This window comes from Ylistrum balloti, unplaced genomic scaffold (assembly GCF_031769215.1).
Source record: "Ylistrum balloti isolate Yb309-2 unplaced genomic scaffold, AGI_CSIRO_Ybal_v1 Utg369782, whole genome shotgun sequence".
Taxonomy (NCBI): Eukaryota; Metazoa; Mollusca; class Bivalvia; order Pectinida; family Pectinidae; genus Ylistrum; species Ylistrum balloti.
This window is the reverse complement of record NW_026781970.1, coordinates 2,298,122-2,316,966: the sequence shown is the minus strand read 5'-3', so window position 1 is coordinate 2,316,966 and position 18,845 is coordinate 2,298,122. Positions and strand designations below refer to the sequence as shown.

Genomic DNA, 18,845 nt, shown 5'->3' with positions numbered 1-18,845 from the left:
AATGGATGATGTCTTTTGCTAATCAGCGTACAATGACAGCCAATCAATCACATCTTCAATTCGTACATTCATTTCAATATTGTTTTAATCAACTTGTCAGGTGTCAGAAAATATCATTTTACATTCGTAATTCGGTAAATCTGAGTAATTGTAAAACGTTATGGAATATGTACTAGCAATAACATATGCAGCTTTCTTTTTTGATAAATTAAAATTATACATTTGCGCTGCCGATCACTGGGTGAAAAATTAGAATTGGTTCTTCACGTGGTAATTAACCTCAAAAACAAACAATGAATATCACAAGGACAAAAACCGCATTTGATTAGGCTATGAAACCAATATTGTAGGCTTTATAACCCAAACAACTCAATGAAAATCTTCGTTAATAATGCATTAGGTATATGAAGTAGGGTGCTTTCGGGTCGGGCTTCATGCAATATTGATGTATCTGATTTCACTTTTGATTTAAACCTATTTCATTGAACAATGTTGATGGGATTGCGCACAAGTATTGGGGTGGGGTTCGAATGGAATTTTTAAAAACTGAATAAGAAACACTTTGTCTATTTTCAAGGTCAAGTTGGTTCCAAAGTCGGATAGTCGAAGGGGAAAATGATAAGTTCGTTAGTTGTAGTCGGACATTTGATTACCCTTCATGGCGCCATGGTTAAAATATTGTCTTCCATTCACTTTATAAAAGTTAATATGGCTTCAACGTCATTCCTAAGGCCTTAACGCATTAAAAATAGTTCATATAAAATTTCTTTTACGTCCCTTAATTACCTCTTTGAAAATCCCACACAAATTGTGATATTTTGATAGCAGACAATATGCAGTTAATCACGAATCTCATTCCTCCTGAATACGCAAGACAAGTTGTCTGAAATCTTTGGTTTTGTTGGCAATGATGAAAAACCGAGACAGATTTCCAGGTTGTCGAGATACTGAATTAATTTTGTTGGCGGTATTAACGACACCAGAAAGGTTTTCGTGGGTTTTTTTTGCATATGTACATACATGTGTGTGTGGTTATACTTTAAAATAACAAAATTCTATTTGTAGTTGTCGTTGGAATTAAATGTACAAGCAATGTACATTTTGTTCAATAGCATGGATGGAAATCGAAACCAAGGGCAAATAACGAATTGTTTGAACTAGGTAATATCTATTGTTTAATTGGAGATCAATTTAACATGTTTGTTTCTCTATTCATATTTCTAAGTTATAAAACTTCGATAATCACAGCTTGAAACATTTTAGCTTTTGTTCAAACTCACTTCAATGTTTGGTTTAAAATTTAATTGCATTTTAAATGATAGCGACAAAGTAATATTAATGTATGACGTGCCTGTTTTCAGAATTTCACAGAAATAAAGATTGTACTCAGTTTTCCATTGATTTTGAAACAAAGAGAGAGACATTAGTGACTAGTACGAATCAATGCCTGACGTTTAGTGCCACAAGGTATACAGCCCGAGCAGAGAAATGACGCGTATTGCAATATAATATTATATTCTCAAAAGAATTAAATCTAAAAAAAACCGATATTTTAACGAAGATTTCAGTTGGAAAACAATTTTCCGTGTTAATTATACCCCCACGTAGGTAAGGTCGTTAATGCAGTATCATTATGTCTATGAGTCCTTGCGTGAGTACCTGTAACCTGTTTACAGGATATCTCACGAAACACCACCATACCCCCATCCCCGCCCCTACCCCCGAACAGACTGGTTATTCACATCATAGCATTAAACTACCAAGGTCTACACATCATTATATTTTTGGAGCCCATTGATGAAGGTTAAAGGTCAAAGGTCAAAGTTAATCCTTGACCGATTAAAAAATTAAAAAAAAAAGGTTTGCATAAGATATATGATGAACCCCTAACAGGTTTAGTTGAGATTTACATAATAACATCACAACATCAAGGTTCACACCTGATAAAATTTTGGTGGTCATGGGTCAAGCTTAAAGGTTAAAGGTCACTCTTGACCAGTGTGCAAATAAATAGATTGTAAACAAAATTGTGGATAATTCAATGAGAGTTTCCGCGCGTAGTACTGGTGCTAACAAAATGTTTATGATATACATCTTAAACAGTACTTACATTGTCGTTTAAGGTTGACCCAATTTAATATAACCGACAGAATTTGAATCCCAGTGACATTTTTCTCGGACTGTTTTATCATGATGTAAGGTAGATTAATTTTTTTTGCTATCGAACTATTCAAATAGAACAAAGACACCATCACATTAGATTCATCTTCACGTCTTGGGTAACTACGTTATGTGTATCTCGCCAAAATAGTCCACTTTGAATCTAGACGTAAAATATGAGCTTTAAACACGTTTTATTTTTGACAAATTTAAGATGGTTTCGAATTTCATCTCGAAATTATGGAAACTTTGATAGGAAAACCATTGATTCAGAACCGTATTGATTTCTATGACAAGGAACTGTACCGACAAAGAGGCAGATTTTGTTTTGAACCAATACCTATGTTTGTAAGTTCATCGATATACTTTATGGCTGTATGTTTAGTTTCTAGACTTATCAGTCGATATTCCGGTATCTGTGATCTACTGGGCAGAAATAAGTGTTTACAGTAGCCTAGTGATAATACGTCAATATTAAACTATAAACTAAATTTTAAATTCTGTCATTTCAGCCAACACTGCGGAATCAACCTCAACGAGTATCGCAACATAGACTAAGTAATGTAGCTCAAAAGGACCTTGACGCGGACCAAATTATCCGGATTTCATTATTCATTTTCATAGGATTTTTATGCGAATATAAGAAAATCTTCGGTGGTTGATTTGATGCAAATATAACCACAAGATGGGTTTGAAGGCTCGTGAAGGATGCTGTAAGAATGTGATGAAATTCTTATTTTCTCACGTTGGGCTGTGTGGAATGGTAGTTCTTTACTGTGTAGCGGGAGGTTTCATCTTTGAACATCTTGAGAAAAATAACGAACAACAAATATGTTACGACTCGAAGGAGGAATATGAACCAATGGAGAACAAAACCCTTACGAACATGTTAAACGTCATCACCGAGAATGACGGAAATCCGGATAAATCTGTCATGACAATTCAGCTCCGAGTTTTACTGGAGACATTTCGGGACAACAGTATCGCAATAGGATATGACGGAAGTGTTTGCGCAGATTACGGAAAGGCGGACGGTCCAAAGTACAAGTGGTCCTGGCCGGGAGCTCTGTTCTTCTCTGTTACCGTCATCTCTACTATAGGTAATATAATATGAAAAAGGTAAAAACTTTAAAAGTGGGGTTTTTCATAATTATTGAAAACGGCAAGGCTTAAACAAGTATAATATTACTATTATTACAGTCTTAACGGCCCGTCAACACATAAAAGGTCATTAGGGCCATCAGCTGGTGAAAGACAGAGCGATCTAAAAAGGAATAACATCACACGAACTAAAAGGTAAAGGACAAATGCTAAAAAAGGCTATATTATCACATAAGATTACAATGGTAAGTCACAAACGAGTATAAAGTACGGGACATTCCGCCTTAATATCAATCTAAAAGTTGTATTGGATTATTGACAGGGTGATTGATTAATGAAATTGACTATGTTATCTTCTCACATATAAAAGGCAAAATGTTGTGCACTATATCATGTTAAGTCACCCCCTTATGTGAACGTGCCGCAAACGTTGATGTGATGCCATCTTTATTACAATTTTATTTAATAACGTGGAGTTTTAACTACATTGAATAAGGTCAGAATGTAGCTTTTATTGAATAACTTAAATATTGTTTTGCGTTTAAGAATACTTTGCAAGAAATACGTTGAATTGGATTGAAACGCTTTGATTTTGAAAATAAGTTGGTACAAGAGGAGCCATCTTCAATTTAATCATGGTCCTTCTAACAACAAAATGTAATTAAAAACTAAGAAAAACAGTAATTTCAGATGAACAAGATGTATATACAGATATGAAACTATACTTATAAGACAGTGTCTCTCACTCCGTCATCTCAACTATACTTAAGACAGTGTCTCTCACTCCGTCATCTCAACTATACTTAAGACAGTGTCTCTCACTCCGTCATCTCAACTATACTTAAGACAGTGTCTCTCACGCAGTCAGCTCTACTATACTTAAGACAGTGTCTCTCACTCCGTCATCTCAACTATACTTAAGACAGTGTCTCTCACTCCGTCATCTCAACTATACTTAAGACAGTGTCTCTCACTCCGTCATCTCAACTATACTTAAGACAGTGTCTCTCACTCCGTCATCTCAACTATACTTAAGACAGTGTCTCTCACGCAGTCAGCTCTACTATAGGTAAGACAGTGTCTCTCATTTCGTCATCACTATCAAAGGTAAGACAGTGTCTCTTACGCCGTCATCTCTACCATAGGCAAGATAGTGTCTCTAACTCCATCATCTCTATTATAGGTAGGACAGTGTCTCTCACTAAATCATCTCTACTATAGGTAAGACAGTGTCTCTCACGTCGTCATCTCTACTATAGGTAAGACAGTGTATCTCACGCCGTCGTATCTACTATAGGTAAGACAGTGTCTCTCACTTCGTCATCTCTACTATAGGTAAGACAGTGTATCTCACGCCGTCGTATCTACTATAGGTAAGACAGTGTCTCTCACTCCGTCGTCTCTACTATAGGTAAGACAGTGTCTCTCACTTCGTCGTCTCTACCATAGGTAAGACAGTGTCTCTCACGTCGTCATCTCTACTATAGGTAAGACAGTGTCTCTAACTCCATCATCTCTACTATAGGTAGGACAGTGTCTCTCATTCCATCATCTCTACTATAGGTAAGACAGTCTTTCTCACTCCGTCATCTCTACCATAGGCAAGATAGTGTCTCTAACTCCATCATCTCTACTATAGGTAAGACAGTGTCTCTCGCTCCGTCATCCCTTCTATAGGTAAGATAGTGTCTCTCACTCCGCCATCTCTACTATATGTGAGACAATGTTCCTCACGTCGCCATCTCTACTATAGGTAAGACAGTGTCTCTAACTCCATCATCTCTACTATAGGTAGGACAGTGTCTCTCATTCCATCATCTCTACTATAGGTAAGACAGTCTTTCTCACTCCGTCATCTCTACCATAGGCAAGATAGTGTCTCTAACTCCATCATCTCTACTATAGGTAAGACAGTGTCTCTCGCTCCGTCATCCCTTCTATAGGTAAGATAGTGTCTCTCACTCCGCCATCTCTACTATATGTGAGACAATGTTCCTCACGTCGCCATCTCTACTATAGGTAAGACAGTGTCTCTAACTCCATCATCACTACTATAGGTAGGACAGTGTCTCTCACTCCGTCATCTCTACTATAGGTAGGACAGTGTCTCTCGCTCCGTCATCCCTACTATAGGTAAGACAGTGTCTCTCACGCCGTCATCTCTACCATTGGCAAGATAGTGTCTCTAACTCCATCATCTCTACTATAGGTAGGACAGTGTCTCTCATTCCATCATCTCTACTATAGGTAAGACAGTGTCTCTTGCTCCGTCATCCCTTCTATAGGTAAGACAGTGTCTCTCACTCCGTCATCTTTACTATAGGTAAGACAGTGTCTCTCGCTCCGTCATCTCTACTATAGGTAGGACAGTGTCTCTCACTCAATCATCTCTACTATAGGTAAGATAGTATCTCTCGCTCCGTCATCCCTACTATAGGTAGGATAGTGTATCTCACTTCGTCATCTCTACTATAGGTAAGACAGTGTCTCTCACGCCGTCATCTCTACTATAGGTAAGATAGTGTCTCTCGCTCCGTCATCCCTACTATAGGTAGGATAGTGTATCTCACTTCGTCATCTCTACTATAGGTAAGACAGTGTCTCTCACGCCGTCATCTCTACTATAGGTAAGATAGTGTCTCTCACACCGTCGTATCTACTATAGGTAAGATAGTATCTCTCGTCCGTCTACTATAGGTAAGATAGTGTCTCTCACGCCGTCATCTCTACTATAGGTAAGAGAGTGTTTCTCACTCCGTCATCTCTACCATAGGCAAGATAATGTCTCTCACGCCATCGTATCTACTATAGGTAAGACAGTGTCTCTCACTCCGTCATCTCTACCATAGGCAAGATAGTGTCTCTCGCTCCGTCATCTCTACTATAGGTAGGACAGTGTCTCTTACTCAATCATCTCTACTATAGGTAGGATAGTATCTCTCGCTCCGTCAGCCCTACTATAGGTAAGATAGTGTCTCTCACTTCGTCGTCTCTACCATAGGTAAGACAGTGTCTCTCACGTCGTCATCTCTACTATAGGTAAGACAGTGTCTCTCACTCCGTCATCTCTACCATTGGCAAGATAGTGTCTCTAACTCCATCATCTCTACTATAGGTAGGACAGTGTCTCTCACGCCGTCATCTCTACCATTGGCAAGACAGTCTTTCTCACTCCGTCATCTCTACCATAGGCAAGATAGTGTCTCTAACTCCATCATCTCTACTATAGGTAAGACAGTGTCTCTCGCTCCGTCATCCCTTTTATAGGTAAGATAGTGTCTCTCACTCCGCCATCTCTACTATATGTAAGACAGTGTTCCTCACGTCGCCATCTCTACTATAGGTAAGACAGTGTCTCTAACTCCATCATCACTACTATAGGTAGGACAGTGTCTCTCACTCCGTCATCTCTACTATAGGTAGGACAGTGTCTCTCGCTCCGTCATCCCTACTATAGGTAAGACAGTGTCTCTCACGCCGTCATCTCTACCATTGGCAAGATAGTGTCTCTAACTCCATCATCTCTACTATAGGTAGGACAGTGTCTCTCATTCCATCATCTCTACTATAGGTAAGACAGTGTCTCTCGCTCCGTCATCCCTACTATAGGTAAGACAGTGTCTCTCACTCCATCATCTCTATTATAGGTAGGACAGTGTCTCTCACTAAATCATCTCTACAATAGGTAAGACAGTGTCTCTCGCTCCGTCATCCCTACTATAGGTAGGACAGTGTCTCTCACTAAATCATCTCTACTATAGGTAGGACAGTGTCTCTCACTAAATCATCTCTACTATAGGTAAGACAGTGTCTCTCGCTCCGTCATCCCTACTATAGGTAAGACAGTGTCTCTCGCTCCGTCATCCCTACTATAGGTAAGACAGTGTCTCTCACGTCGTCATCTCTACTATAGGTAAGACAGTGTATCTCACGCCGTCGTATCTACTATAGGTAAGACAGTGTCTCTCACTCCGTCATCTCTATTATAGGTAAGACAGTGTCTCTCGCTCCGTCATCCCTACTATAGGTAAGACAGTGTCTCTCACTCCGTCATCTCTACCATAGGCAAGATAATGTCTCTCACGCCATCGTATCTACTATAGGTAAGACAGTGTCTCTCACTCCGTCATCTCTACCATAGGCAAGATAGTGTCTCTCGCTCCGTCATCTCTACTATAGGTAGGACAGTGTCTCTTACTCAATCATCTCTACTATAGGTAGGATAGTATATCTCGCTCCGTCAGCCCTACTATAGGTAAGATAGTGTCTCTCACTTCGTCGTCTCTACCATAGGTAAGACAGTGTCTCTCACGTCGTCATCTCTACTATAGGTAAGACAGTGTCTCTCACTTCGTCATCTCTACCATTGGCAAGATAGTGTCTCTAACTCCATCATCTCTATTATAGGTAGGACAGTGTCTCTCACGCCGTCATCTCTACCATTGGCAAGACAGTCTTTCTCACTCCGTCATCTCTACCATAGGCAAGATAGTGTCTCTAACTCCATCATCTCTACTATAGGTAAGACAGTGTCTCTCGCTCCGTCATCCCTTCTATAGGTAAGATAGTGTCTCTCACTCCGCCATCTCTACTATATGTAAGACAGTGTTCCTCACGTCGCCATCTCTACTATAGGTAAGACAGTGTCTCTAACTCCATCATCACTACTATAGGTAGGACAGTGTCTCTCACTCCGTCATCTCTACTATAGGTAGGACAGTGTCTCTCGCTCCGTCATCCCTACTATAGGTAAGACAGTGTCTCTCACGCCGTCATCTCTACCATTGGCAAGATAGTGTCTCTAACTCCATCATCTCTACTATAGGTAGGACAATGTCTCTCATTCCATCATCTCTACTATAGGTAAGACAGTGTCTCTCACTCCGTCATCTTTACTATAGGTAAGACAGTGGCTCTCGCTCCGTCATCTCTACTATAGGTAGGACAGTGTCTCTCACTCAATCATCTCTACTATAAGTAAGATAGTATCTCTCGCTCCGTCATCCCTACTATAGGTAAGATAGTGTATCTCACTTCGTCATCTCTACTATAGGTAAGACAGTGTCTCTCACGCCGTCATCTCTACTATAGGTAAGATAGTGTCTCTCACACCGTCGTATCTACTATAGGTAAGATAGTATCTCTCGCTCCGTCAGCCCTACTATAGGTAAGATAGTGTCTCTCGCTCCGTCATCTCTACTATAGGTAAGAGAGTGTTTCTCACTCCGTCATCTCTACCATAGGCAAGATAATGTCTCTCACGCCATCGTATCTACTATAGGTAAGACAGTGTCTCTCACTCCGTCATCTCTACCATAGGCAAGATAGTGTCTCTCGCTCCGTCATCTCTACTATAGGTAGAACAGTGTCTCTCACTCAATCATCTCTACTATAGGTAGGATAGTATCTCTCGCTCCGTCAGCCCTACTATAGGTAAGATAGTGTCTCTCGCTCCGTCATCCCTTCTATAGGTAAGATAGTGTATCTCACTCCGTCTTCTCTACTATAGGTAAGACAGTGTTTCTCACGACGCCATCTCTACTATAGGTAAGACAGTGTATCTAACTCCATCATCTCTACTAAAGGTAGGAAAGTGTCTCTCACTCAATCATCCCTACTATAGGTAAGATAGTGTCTCTCACGCCGTCATCTCTACTATAGGCAAGATAGTGTCTCTAACTCCATCATCTCTACTATAGGTAAGATAGTGTATCTCACTCCGTCATCTCTACTATAGGTAAGACAGTGTTTCTCACGACGCCATCTCTACTATAAGTAAGACAGTGTATCTAACTCCATCATCTCTACTAAAGGTAGGAAAGTGTCTCTCACTCAATCATCCCTACTATAGGTAGGACAGTGTCTCTCACTCCGTCATCTCTACTATAAGTAGGACAGTGTCTCTCGCTCCGTCATCTCTACTATAGGTAAGACAGTGTCTATCACGCGCCTTCATGTTAACTATAGGTAAGACAGTGTCTTCCACACAGTCATCTCTACTATAGGTAAGACAGTGTCTCTCACGCCGATATCTCTACTATTGGTAAGACAGTGTCTCTCACGCCGTCATTTCTACTAAAGGCAAGATAGTTTCTCTCACACCGTCATCTCTACTAAAGGTCAATAATATAAGATACTATGTGTCTCTTCGATGCCATTAATCCTTCAATATTTAAGAAAGAAAAAATTGGCAGATGCAGTGAAAGCTTTGATTTTAACAAAATGATTATTCAAGTATTGATGATTCCTTGAAAAGTTACCAGTCTATCGAACTTATCCATGGGACCCCTCCTTTCACTACCACTGCTGTCATGCTGTAGTTATTTCAGTCGCTCTCCCATATGTTAAGGTAATAAGGACAGTTCTCTACAGATTAGAAATGTACAGAAATCAAAAGTATGGCGAGCTTGACATGATTTCACAGAAAAACTGAGAACAGTTTCCTTTTTAAAGATGTATGAGATAACCGCTTTCAATAATGTAAACCCGGTTTTTCTCTTTATTGTTAAAGTAGTTCAATGTAACCGAGTTGTATAATTCTAAGATTCGTTTTGCCATGAAAAACTAACAGTTCGAAAATAACATGCAAATATCATATTTCTATCCGGAGAAAATCGATTTTTGTCGATGTTGTAAGTAATCAATATTAACAACAGGAAGAACAATTTATCTAAACTTTCATGACGGGCTAACATTCAGGATTATAAAATAAAAATCGCCATGTTCTGAAAGGGATGCAGACTTGTGACATCGATTTGCCATTTACACGTTTTCGCCGTCAGCCCACATACCACGTGTTTAACAGTCGTCCTCGTTATCGTGTTACAAACGCTGATAGTGAATGAAATACTAAAATGGAAAATGTATAATCCATATGTAACATTAACAATGCTATTACGAATTAAACCACATCTCATCCCCACTGGTTTTGCTATGGTCTGCATCACATCTAATTTCGTTCTAGTGAACCATAACACGCTAGATAACAATGATAGAGAGAGACATTTCAAAGAATGTTTACTCTCAAATTATTTTTAATTAAAAACAGTGGTTTACTTAGAAGCATTGGACAATTCTTAAAAGGTTATGTTTGTTTTTTCCATTAGGAAGATTTCTGTGCTAGTATTTGCATTACGTTGTAACATAGACCTGTAAAATAGTCGTAATGTGCCTTGTTATAATGACCTATAAAATAATTTGACAATATAACATAAGAAAAACGTTTTAATAACATAAACTGGGAGACTGTTAAAAAGTTAAGGGAGGTAACTCTAACGTCGTCTTTTTCATCGAAAATGTCAACCGCGTAGGAGTATAGCGTTTGAAAGTAATTAAATGTCTTCAGAGTTAAAATAGTGATATCGAATCCACCACCACACGGACTTGTCAACATCGAAAACACATTTTTTTAAATATCAAGTTTCCCACGGTGATCATAATATCAACCATGAAATACAAAGTTTTCTTGTAACTTTTGTGTGCGAGTCAATGTGACCTTGACACGTGAATTATCATTTGTGACCTTAACCTACCAGTTGGTTATTACACTTCATAACTTTGACATATGAACTGATCTACATGAAGCTATGGAGGTAAAGCATCACATTAATTTTTACGTAGGCATAAATGAAAACGTGTATCGTGTATCATGCAGCATTTCGGCGTTTTAAAACCTATATTTTACACATTTTCCCCTCATGTCTGGCTTTGTCATATACAAAGATTTATAATTCTGCAGAGTAAATACGCGTTTAACCAAATCTTTTATAACACAAACATCAAGGATGGATTTTTTCACATTTCACCGTCAGCGGTAAATCAGCAATAATGGTATTTACTGTTGTGTGGATGAGTGTACACATTGTACTTGTAACATCAAAGCGGTAACTGTTTTTAATTGGTCTGTAAAATTCTGAAACGTTCCAATACATTGATTTTAAGACGATGTGTGCTGTAATTTCAAGGGGAATAACAGGACCAAAGAATCGAGGTTGTATGACATTTACTGTGTAACGTGTTTGTCGATTTATTTGTTATTGAACAGATTTCATGTTAACTATTACTGACTTCCGGTTCCTCAGCGAAAGAGAAAAGATAAGAAAATTAGTGGAGAGAAAATTGTATGAAGTGATTGGAAAAAATAAGATACAGAGATGAGGTAGAGAGGTGGCGTCTTCACTATCAGATCTGTTCTTAAACAATCATTTTGAAGACGACCCATCGACCTAATTTTATCCCTAAGCTTTGACAAGGCGGGTCGCAGAAGAGGGTGGTATTGGACAGGGAGGAAGGAAAAGGGGATCATAATCTGTATAAATTTAGTTGTATAAATGTATTCAAATTTCTTAACAAATAGTCCCTAATCCTAACCTAATACCAACCTCTGGCGGGCCTGCCGTTTTCACGCCTGCTCTTCTTCGAAACACAATGGAGGATTTTTATCGTGCGAGTTGGACAATTCGCCATTTTAAGTCCCATCCGACAGACTGTGTGTTAGTGTGTGTTACTGGTTGTTTGTTAGTAAGGTGCTCGTGCTGACATATTTTCATTGTCCATACGTAAGTTTTTGCTCCATATCGGTTTTCTACTCGTATGATATGCCAAAACACTGAGATAAATTCCCGACTCCAATATGTATTAATTCCCATCTCTCCCTTTTGATCAGTGTACTGTGAAATAATAAATATACATATCTTTAAATGCGATTTTATGTGTTTATCAAATCTTTTCCGATACTGATGAAATAAGAGAAAAGAATATTTTAAGAAGGCAATGAAGCGAACGGAGAAAGTAAATCATGGTACGGGATGTGAGGGACATTAGTAATAGTGTTTTTAAAGTGATCAGTGTAAACTTATATTGTCGGCATCGGAATTATACATTTATCTAAATAAAACATTTCCTCTTCTCTCTCTCTTCCCCCATCTCTCTCTCTAAATAAAACATTTCCTCTTCTCTCTCTCTTCCCCCATCTCTCTCTCTAAATAAAACATTTCTTCTTCTCTCTCTCTTCCCCCATCTCTTTCTCTAAATAAAACATTTCCTCTTCTCTCTCTCTTCCCCCATCTCTCTCTCTAAATAAAACATTTCCTCTTCTCTCTCTCTTCCCCCATCTCTCTCTCTAAATAAAACATTTCTTCTTCTCTCTCTCTTCCCCCATCTCTTTCTCTAAATAAAACATTTCCTCTTCTCTCTCTCTTCCCCATCTCTCTCTCTAAATAAAACATTTCCTCTTCTCTCTCTCTTCCCCATCTCTCTCTCTCTCTAAATAAAACATTTCCTCTTCTCTCTCTCTTCCCCCATCTCTCTCTCTAAATAAAACATTTCCTCTCTCTCTCTCTCTTCCTCTCTCTCTCTAAATAAAACATTTCCTCTTCTCTCTCTCTCTCTCTTCCCCCATCTCTTTCTCTAAATAAAACATTTCCTCTTCTCTCTCTCTTCTCTCTCTCTAAATAAAACATTTCCTCTTCTCTCTCTCTTCCCCATCTCTCTCTCTCTCTAAATCTTTCCTCTCTCTCTCTCTTCCCCCATCTCTCTCTCTAAATAAAACATTTCCTCTTCTCTCTCTCTTCCCCCATCTCTCTCTCTAAATAAAACATTTCCTCTTCTCTCCCCCGCCCCCCCCCCTCTCTCTCTCTTCCCCAATCTCTCTCTCTCTAAATAAAACATTTCCTCTTCTCTCCACCGACCCCCCTTCTCTCTCTCTTCCCCCATCTCTCTCTCTCTAAATAAAACATTTCCTCTTCTCTCCCTCCCCCCTTCTCTCTCTCTCTCCCTCTTAAAATCTCTTCCCATCCCCCCTCAAAAAATGTATATATACAAATATGTCATCTTGTTTATATAAAGTTGCAAAATGTCTAGTGGGAAGGGGCTTCATACAAGTTTGAAAGTTTGTGCCCAATCCTATTGTATATATTGTAACTAGTAAATCATGTTTACATCAAAATCAAATATTAAAAAAGAAACTGAGGGAAAAGTACAATATCACGGAGTCACGGGGAATAAGGATTTTGGCTACGATTTTTCATAATGTTACATTTCATCAAAAAGGTCTGCAGTAATGCATGTAGTCCGCGGTATTCCGTCTCTTTCGGCACACAAACGGCTTCGAAAGATGACCCCGTCCCCTTAACATAAACTTTAGTCTGGTAAATATGCATATCTGAACAAGATCACGTGACGCGTGACATCAACTTCGGCGATAGCGATTCTCCATTTATCAATGAAACTGTCCGTGATTCGCCTTATAATGCACTTCTACCTATGTCAAACTTATATTCACTTAAAAACGTTCATTTAAATGGCATGTAACAATTGGACATGGCTGATTGCAATAACATGATTTATTGTTTATATAACAGTAAAAATACTGCAGTTATTGTAACTTTTTTACCAGATATTTCATGGTGTGAAATTTGGCGATAGCAAATGTACTAAGAATGCCACAATTGTTACCTAAAGTACATTATTGTGTCGCGGCAATCCACACACGGATATACACGTATTCAAACACCACGGAATCAATGGTTATCAATATATAAATTAGAATTCTTAAGGGAAAATAGCCATTTTTTGTCATATTTCAATATGCTCTCAGCAACTGTTAAAGCGACACGTTTCAAGACCAAATCTGATTTTTTAAAAACATGTTTTACTCCAACAATGTTCGAGGTCGAAAACCAGGTTTGCATAGTAAACGAAATTAGCATGTTTTCAATTCAAGCTTTATCGAGGTTTTTACACGTGATAAAATACTGACCGTTGACTCGCATTGTTAAGGTCATACTGTCCGGCTACAGTTGACCATTTACTAAGTCATTTCGAGGTCAATGTTGAAATCTTGAAATCTGCAGACCTGAAATGACGAGAGGTCTATGCCTTAACGATCGTCTGGATATGAAGGCCTTTAGATATAATAAAAGCAGCAGTATTAAAGTGAACAGGTATTGAAAAATTGAAACAATTTTAGCAATAAGGTTACAAAAACAGCAACGCAGTTCAATTGAATTTCTCCATACCAGCTCCATGACGGCAATGTTGGACTTTAGGCGGACCCGAAATTTAAAAAAAACACTTGTTTAATATCATTTTAGGGTCATTTCAGGCAATTTGAGATTAATCCCAATTGTAGAATTAGAGAAATTTTAAATGCGTTTTTCAAGATGGCGGTTATGGTGGCCATCTTGGATTATGGACCTCCTAAAAACACATGGTCAGTACAATCACAGGATCATTCATGGAAAGATTCAAATCAATCCAACTTGTGGAACTTGAGAAGTTTGAAATACGTGTTGTTTAAGAAAACCAGAATTTCGCAATCATGTCGCAAAATGAGCGCCATGACTGCCACGTTGTTCTCTTGATGAGGCCGAAAATGAAAAACATCTTCCTTTCTTTTAACATTTCCGTCAATTGGACTGGAAAAGTTTAAGATAGTATCCAACTTGACGGCCATGGCGGCCATCTTGGATTTCGGAACCTGAAAAATAAAAACACTTCGTCAAGACCATCTCAGGATCTTAAGATAAATTCCACTTGATGAAAATTAAAATAGGTTGGTCCAGAAATCACGAATGCACAATCATATTCCAAAATAGCCACCGAGGTCGATATTATATCAAACTTTTGAAGGGAAAAGAAAATTATAAAGTTTTGTTTTTTTCTTCAATATCCTCAAACATTTTTAGCTCAATGGCACTAGTGGAACTTGAGAAGAAGTTTAAAATGTGTTTTAAGGATAGTGGTCATGGTAGCCATCTTGAATAGTGGACTTGTCCTAAAAATAAGAACATTTGGTTAGCACCATCTCAGAATCATTCATTGCATTGTTGTTTACTGAAAACTAGTATAAAACAAAGAATCTGATTGGCCCGAAAATCTCCCAGGTGAAGGTCATATTCGTAATGACCGATATAAGGACTGAGGAATACCTTCGTTATATAAGGGGACACAGTATCCGTGGTTTGTGTTTCATAGAATCCGTGAACATTCCAGGGGACGTAACTCTAACATAACAGCATACATAATGCAGTGCGACTCTCAGGAAATAATGGGAATACGTATCTAGTTAAAACGAGAACTTAAATTAGCTTAAAATATCATCGACCTTTCTGTTAGTACAATGTGAAATTGATTTTAATACTGCCAAACATGTATGTAAACAACAATATAGGTCTTTTAATTGTAGACGACCTTAACGTTACAAAAAACCCATTAAGTTTCCGTTAAATATCAATATTAGGCTATTGTCAAAAGCAAATATCATATCAATAACTAGCCAAACTACCTATAATTACGAATAAAAAAACATACATTATCTGTATTGTTAACGTTTCCATCACATGAAAAATACATATTTATCAATACACTACACACATACACACACACCCCACACAAACATATATATTTAATTGTAGTTTTTTCAATCCTAGTTTGTTCTATTTGTGTAATTTGAAATAGAGCGGTGGTTTTATATATCGAGCGTTTATGGTGTTGTGTGTGGAAATTCAAATTGGCTTAAAAAAACAACCCATACAAAAGCAAGCTGCATATGTCATCGCCGTAAATAGCTGGTCATTAGAACTGTTGTCACAGCACGAAATAAGAGCATCTGACCCGTTAATTGGTATAATTTGGTTTTAGTTAAATCATACTTGAATGTTTATGTTATGTCCCTTAAAATACTGTATAAACAATTTGAGCGAAGTCATGGAAGAAGATACATACTGTGAGGTAAAGATAAATAAAAATTGATATTGATTTGTTTTTATAAGAGTTATCTTTCTTGCTTCGTAGGCGCCCTTTCGATTACGGTAAACTTGGCTCTGAAACTGGTATGTGATTCAGCATATCATAATGTCATGATCACGGTTGTTTCCCCTGTGTTTTTTTTGTGTGAAAGGTTTTATTAGTGGTAGTGTGTGGGTTGAGTGTTTGGGTGTGTGTGGGTGGGTGTGGGTGGGTGTGGCTGTCTGGGGATGTGGGGAGGGGGTGGGGGGTTACCACAAACACAGATCTAGGCAATTTTCAGATGCAAATGTATTAAATAATTGAAACAAAACTATCACATGGATGAAGCGGATTGAAGAATTGAAGAGAAAAAATTGAGATTCGAATAACGAATCCGCTGCTTATTTCAGGCTCATGATACAGGAGCATAGAAAAAAGATTTATCTCTGCTTTGAAATATAGAGAGAAATCATGTGGTATCGACAGCTTTTCTTAAAATTTACAATTTCTGTCTATAAATCGAACTGATGGCAAGGAGTTGTAACATCAGTTATCATTATGAAAATAAACGTCTGTTGATGTTTGTGCTAAACGTTTGATACAGCACAGCGACCATGTCAGTGGAATATTCACCTAAATGAGAATATGGACTAAAACAGGTATTCAAACAATTTGACGATTTGTGTGTCTGTTTCAGGTTACGGACACATTGCGCCTAAGACATTCTGGGGCCGACTGGTGTGTATCGCCTATGCTGTCTTGGGCATCCCTCTCATGTTACTGTGTCTGGCCAACATCGGGGACGTATTAGCAGATATCTTCAGATTCATTTACGCCAAGATATGTTGTTGTGGATGCTGCAGACGCAAAGACAAAACTAAAGTCGTACAGATCAAACCTGTGGCCAAGGAACCGGAAGGAGCATGGCGAAGCGACAAAACTGGAAACATTGTAATTCCAAAAGCACCGCCCATGCAACACGAGTTTAGCAAGATACCTCCAAAAACACCCGACAGCATGAAGGGTATGACAAACGGCCACCCAGATGACGTCAAACCTGTCCGAATCATTCCAATGGATGTTAAGTCGTACAACACTAAGCACGAACCCCAAAGACCAATGCCTGTACGTAATGATCCTGCTCTTGACGACGACAGCGATGACGAAGATGACGATTTCGACGAGAAAAAGATCACGGTTCCACTTACCGTAACTATGGTTGTAATTGCTGGATACATCTTCGGTGGTGCCGTCCTCTTTGGATTGTGGGAGAGCTGGGATTGGCTGCAGTCTGCTTACTTCTGCTTTATAACACTCAGCACAATTGGCTTCGGTGACGTAGTTCCAGGAACTGATTTCGACAATCCCCAGGCGCAGGCGCAACTCGTTCTTGGTGCCATCTATGTCCTGTTCGGAATGGCGATCTTATCCATGTGTTTCTCTCTCATGCAGGATGAGATTATCGCAAAATGTAAATGGGTTGGACAGAAATTGGGCATCTTAGATAAAAATGATGACGAGTAGTTCGTGAAGAAATACGAAAAAGTGCTGATAATATTCATTAAAAATTCATATATTTTCATAAAACATCTACATCTCGTGCTAGAGGATAGCTTTAATGTTTCGTGTTGTCGTTTTGTAGAATTAGTAACAAAATCATTTTATATCAGGAAAAATAAATACTTTTCAGATCATAAACTTACAGGGAAAAACCATAAATATAAAGAAGTAATAAATTATTTTTGTGCAAATGTGTGTCAGCAAATGAAAACGATCAAAGCCAGTTTGCTTGAAAATAATTTTACAATGTTTGTTTACAATATTTGATACCATCTTTATGTAAATGTAATGATAAACAATGTTGTCAAAAACGTGTTGGACCACAAAAACCATGGTTGTCAAAAGTACCTTTCTGCTTTTATTAATTCGGTGTTTGTTTTGTGGTTATATCTAAAAGATAAGTATTGTATATTGTACATTATCAATATTGTATTGCAGCACCTACAAAAAAGTGCACAATTGACGTGACATGTGTCAAGAATTCTATGCTGTCACGTGCCTTGTACAAGGTCTATATTATCTTTTTACATAACACTCATACACAATCGATTAGCTCATTTAAATATTTGGTGATCGCAGTAATTGAAATAAAGAAAGGTAAACTAGATAATTAAGATGAAAATAAGGGACAATTCGACCTGGGCATGATCATGATTTTGTGATGATAAATTATACTATTAATGAATCTTTTAAACTTTAAACTATTTAAACTTTAAAATGTATATTTATTTTTGAAACCTAATTGGGCATTGATTCTATTGATTAGAAAGCTGGTTCCCAAAGAAATTTTGGAAGAATTAGTGTATTCGACTAGGAGAAAAGTACGTAACTTTATAAAACACATATATTAGCAGCTTTGCTAAATATACACTATTTTGTTCGGCTAAATATATACCTTTTGGCAAAACAAGCCTACTTTACAGATAACGTCTTACTTGAATAACAATACTTAGCATAAAATACCCGTTTATTTAGGAAGGTATAGTTACAATCATGTTGAATGATGATAAGTCACATTAAATGATAAAGAAATTAAATTTCTTACGTCATCAACATTTGTGTAAACATATTAACATTTCAAGTAAGAATTATTTCTTTAAAGTAACCCCATCCCAACTAAAAAAAGTTAAATGATAAAGATAAATAAAGTCGAAGCCAAAATACACGATAAGACTTACTCTGTACTCTGTGAATTAAAATTGATATTAAGATATATTGTGATAATTAAGAAAAAGGTATGTAAAAAGGTCCACATTGGGTTGGGGTAACGATCAGAACGTATGGACATCTGTACG

The 18,845-nt window shown here is 37.9% G+C and overlaps 1 protein-coding gene across 1 annotated transcript; it reads left to right on the top strand.

Annotated features, from left to right (window-relative positions):
• Nucleotides 1–2,845: 2,845 nt before the first annotated feature.
• Nucleotides 2,846–17,514, top strand: LOC132544192 (TWiK family of potassium channels protein 7-like). The gene is made up of 2 exons (XM_060207760.1): nt 2,846–3,260; nt 16,688–17,514. Exons 1-2 carry the CDS (start codon nt 2,846–2,848, stop codon nt 17,512–17,514), a joined length of 1,242 nt encoding a protein of 413 aa, XP_060063743.1.
• Nucleotides 17,515–18,845: the final 1,331 nt, after the last annotated feature.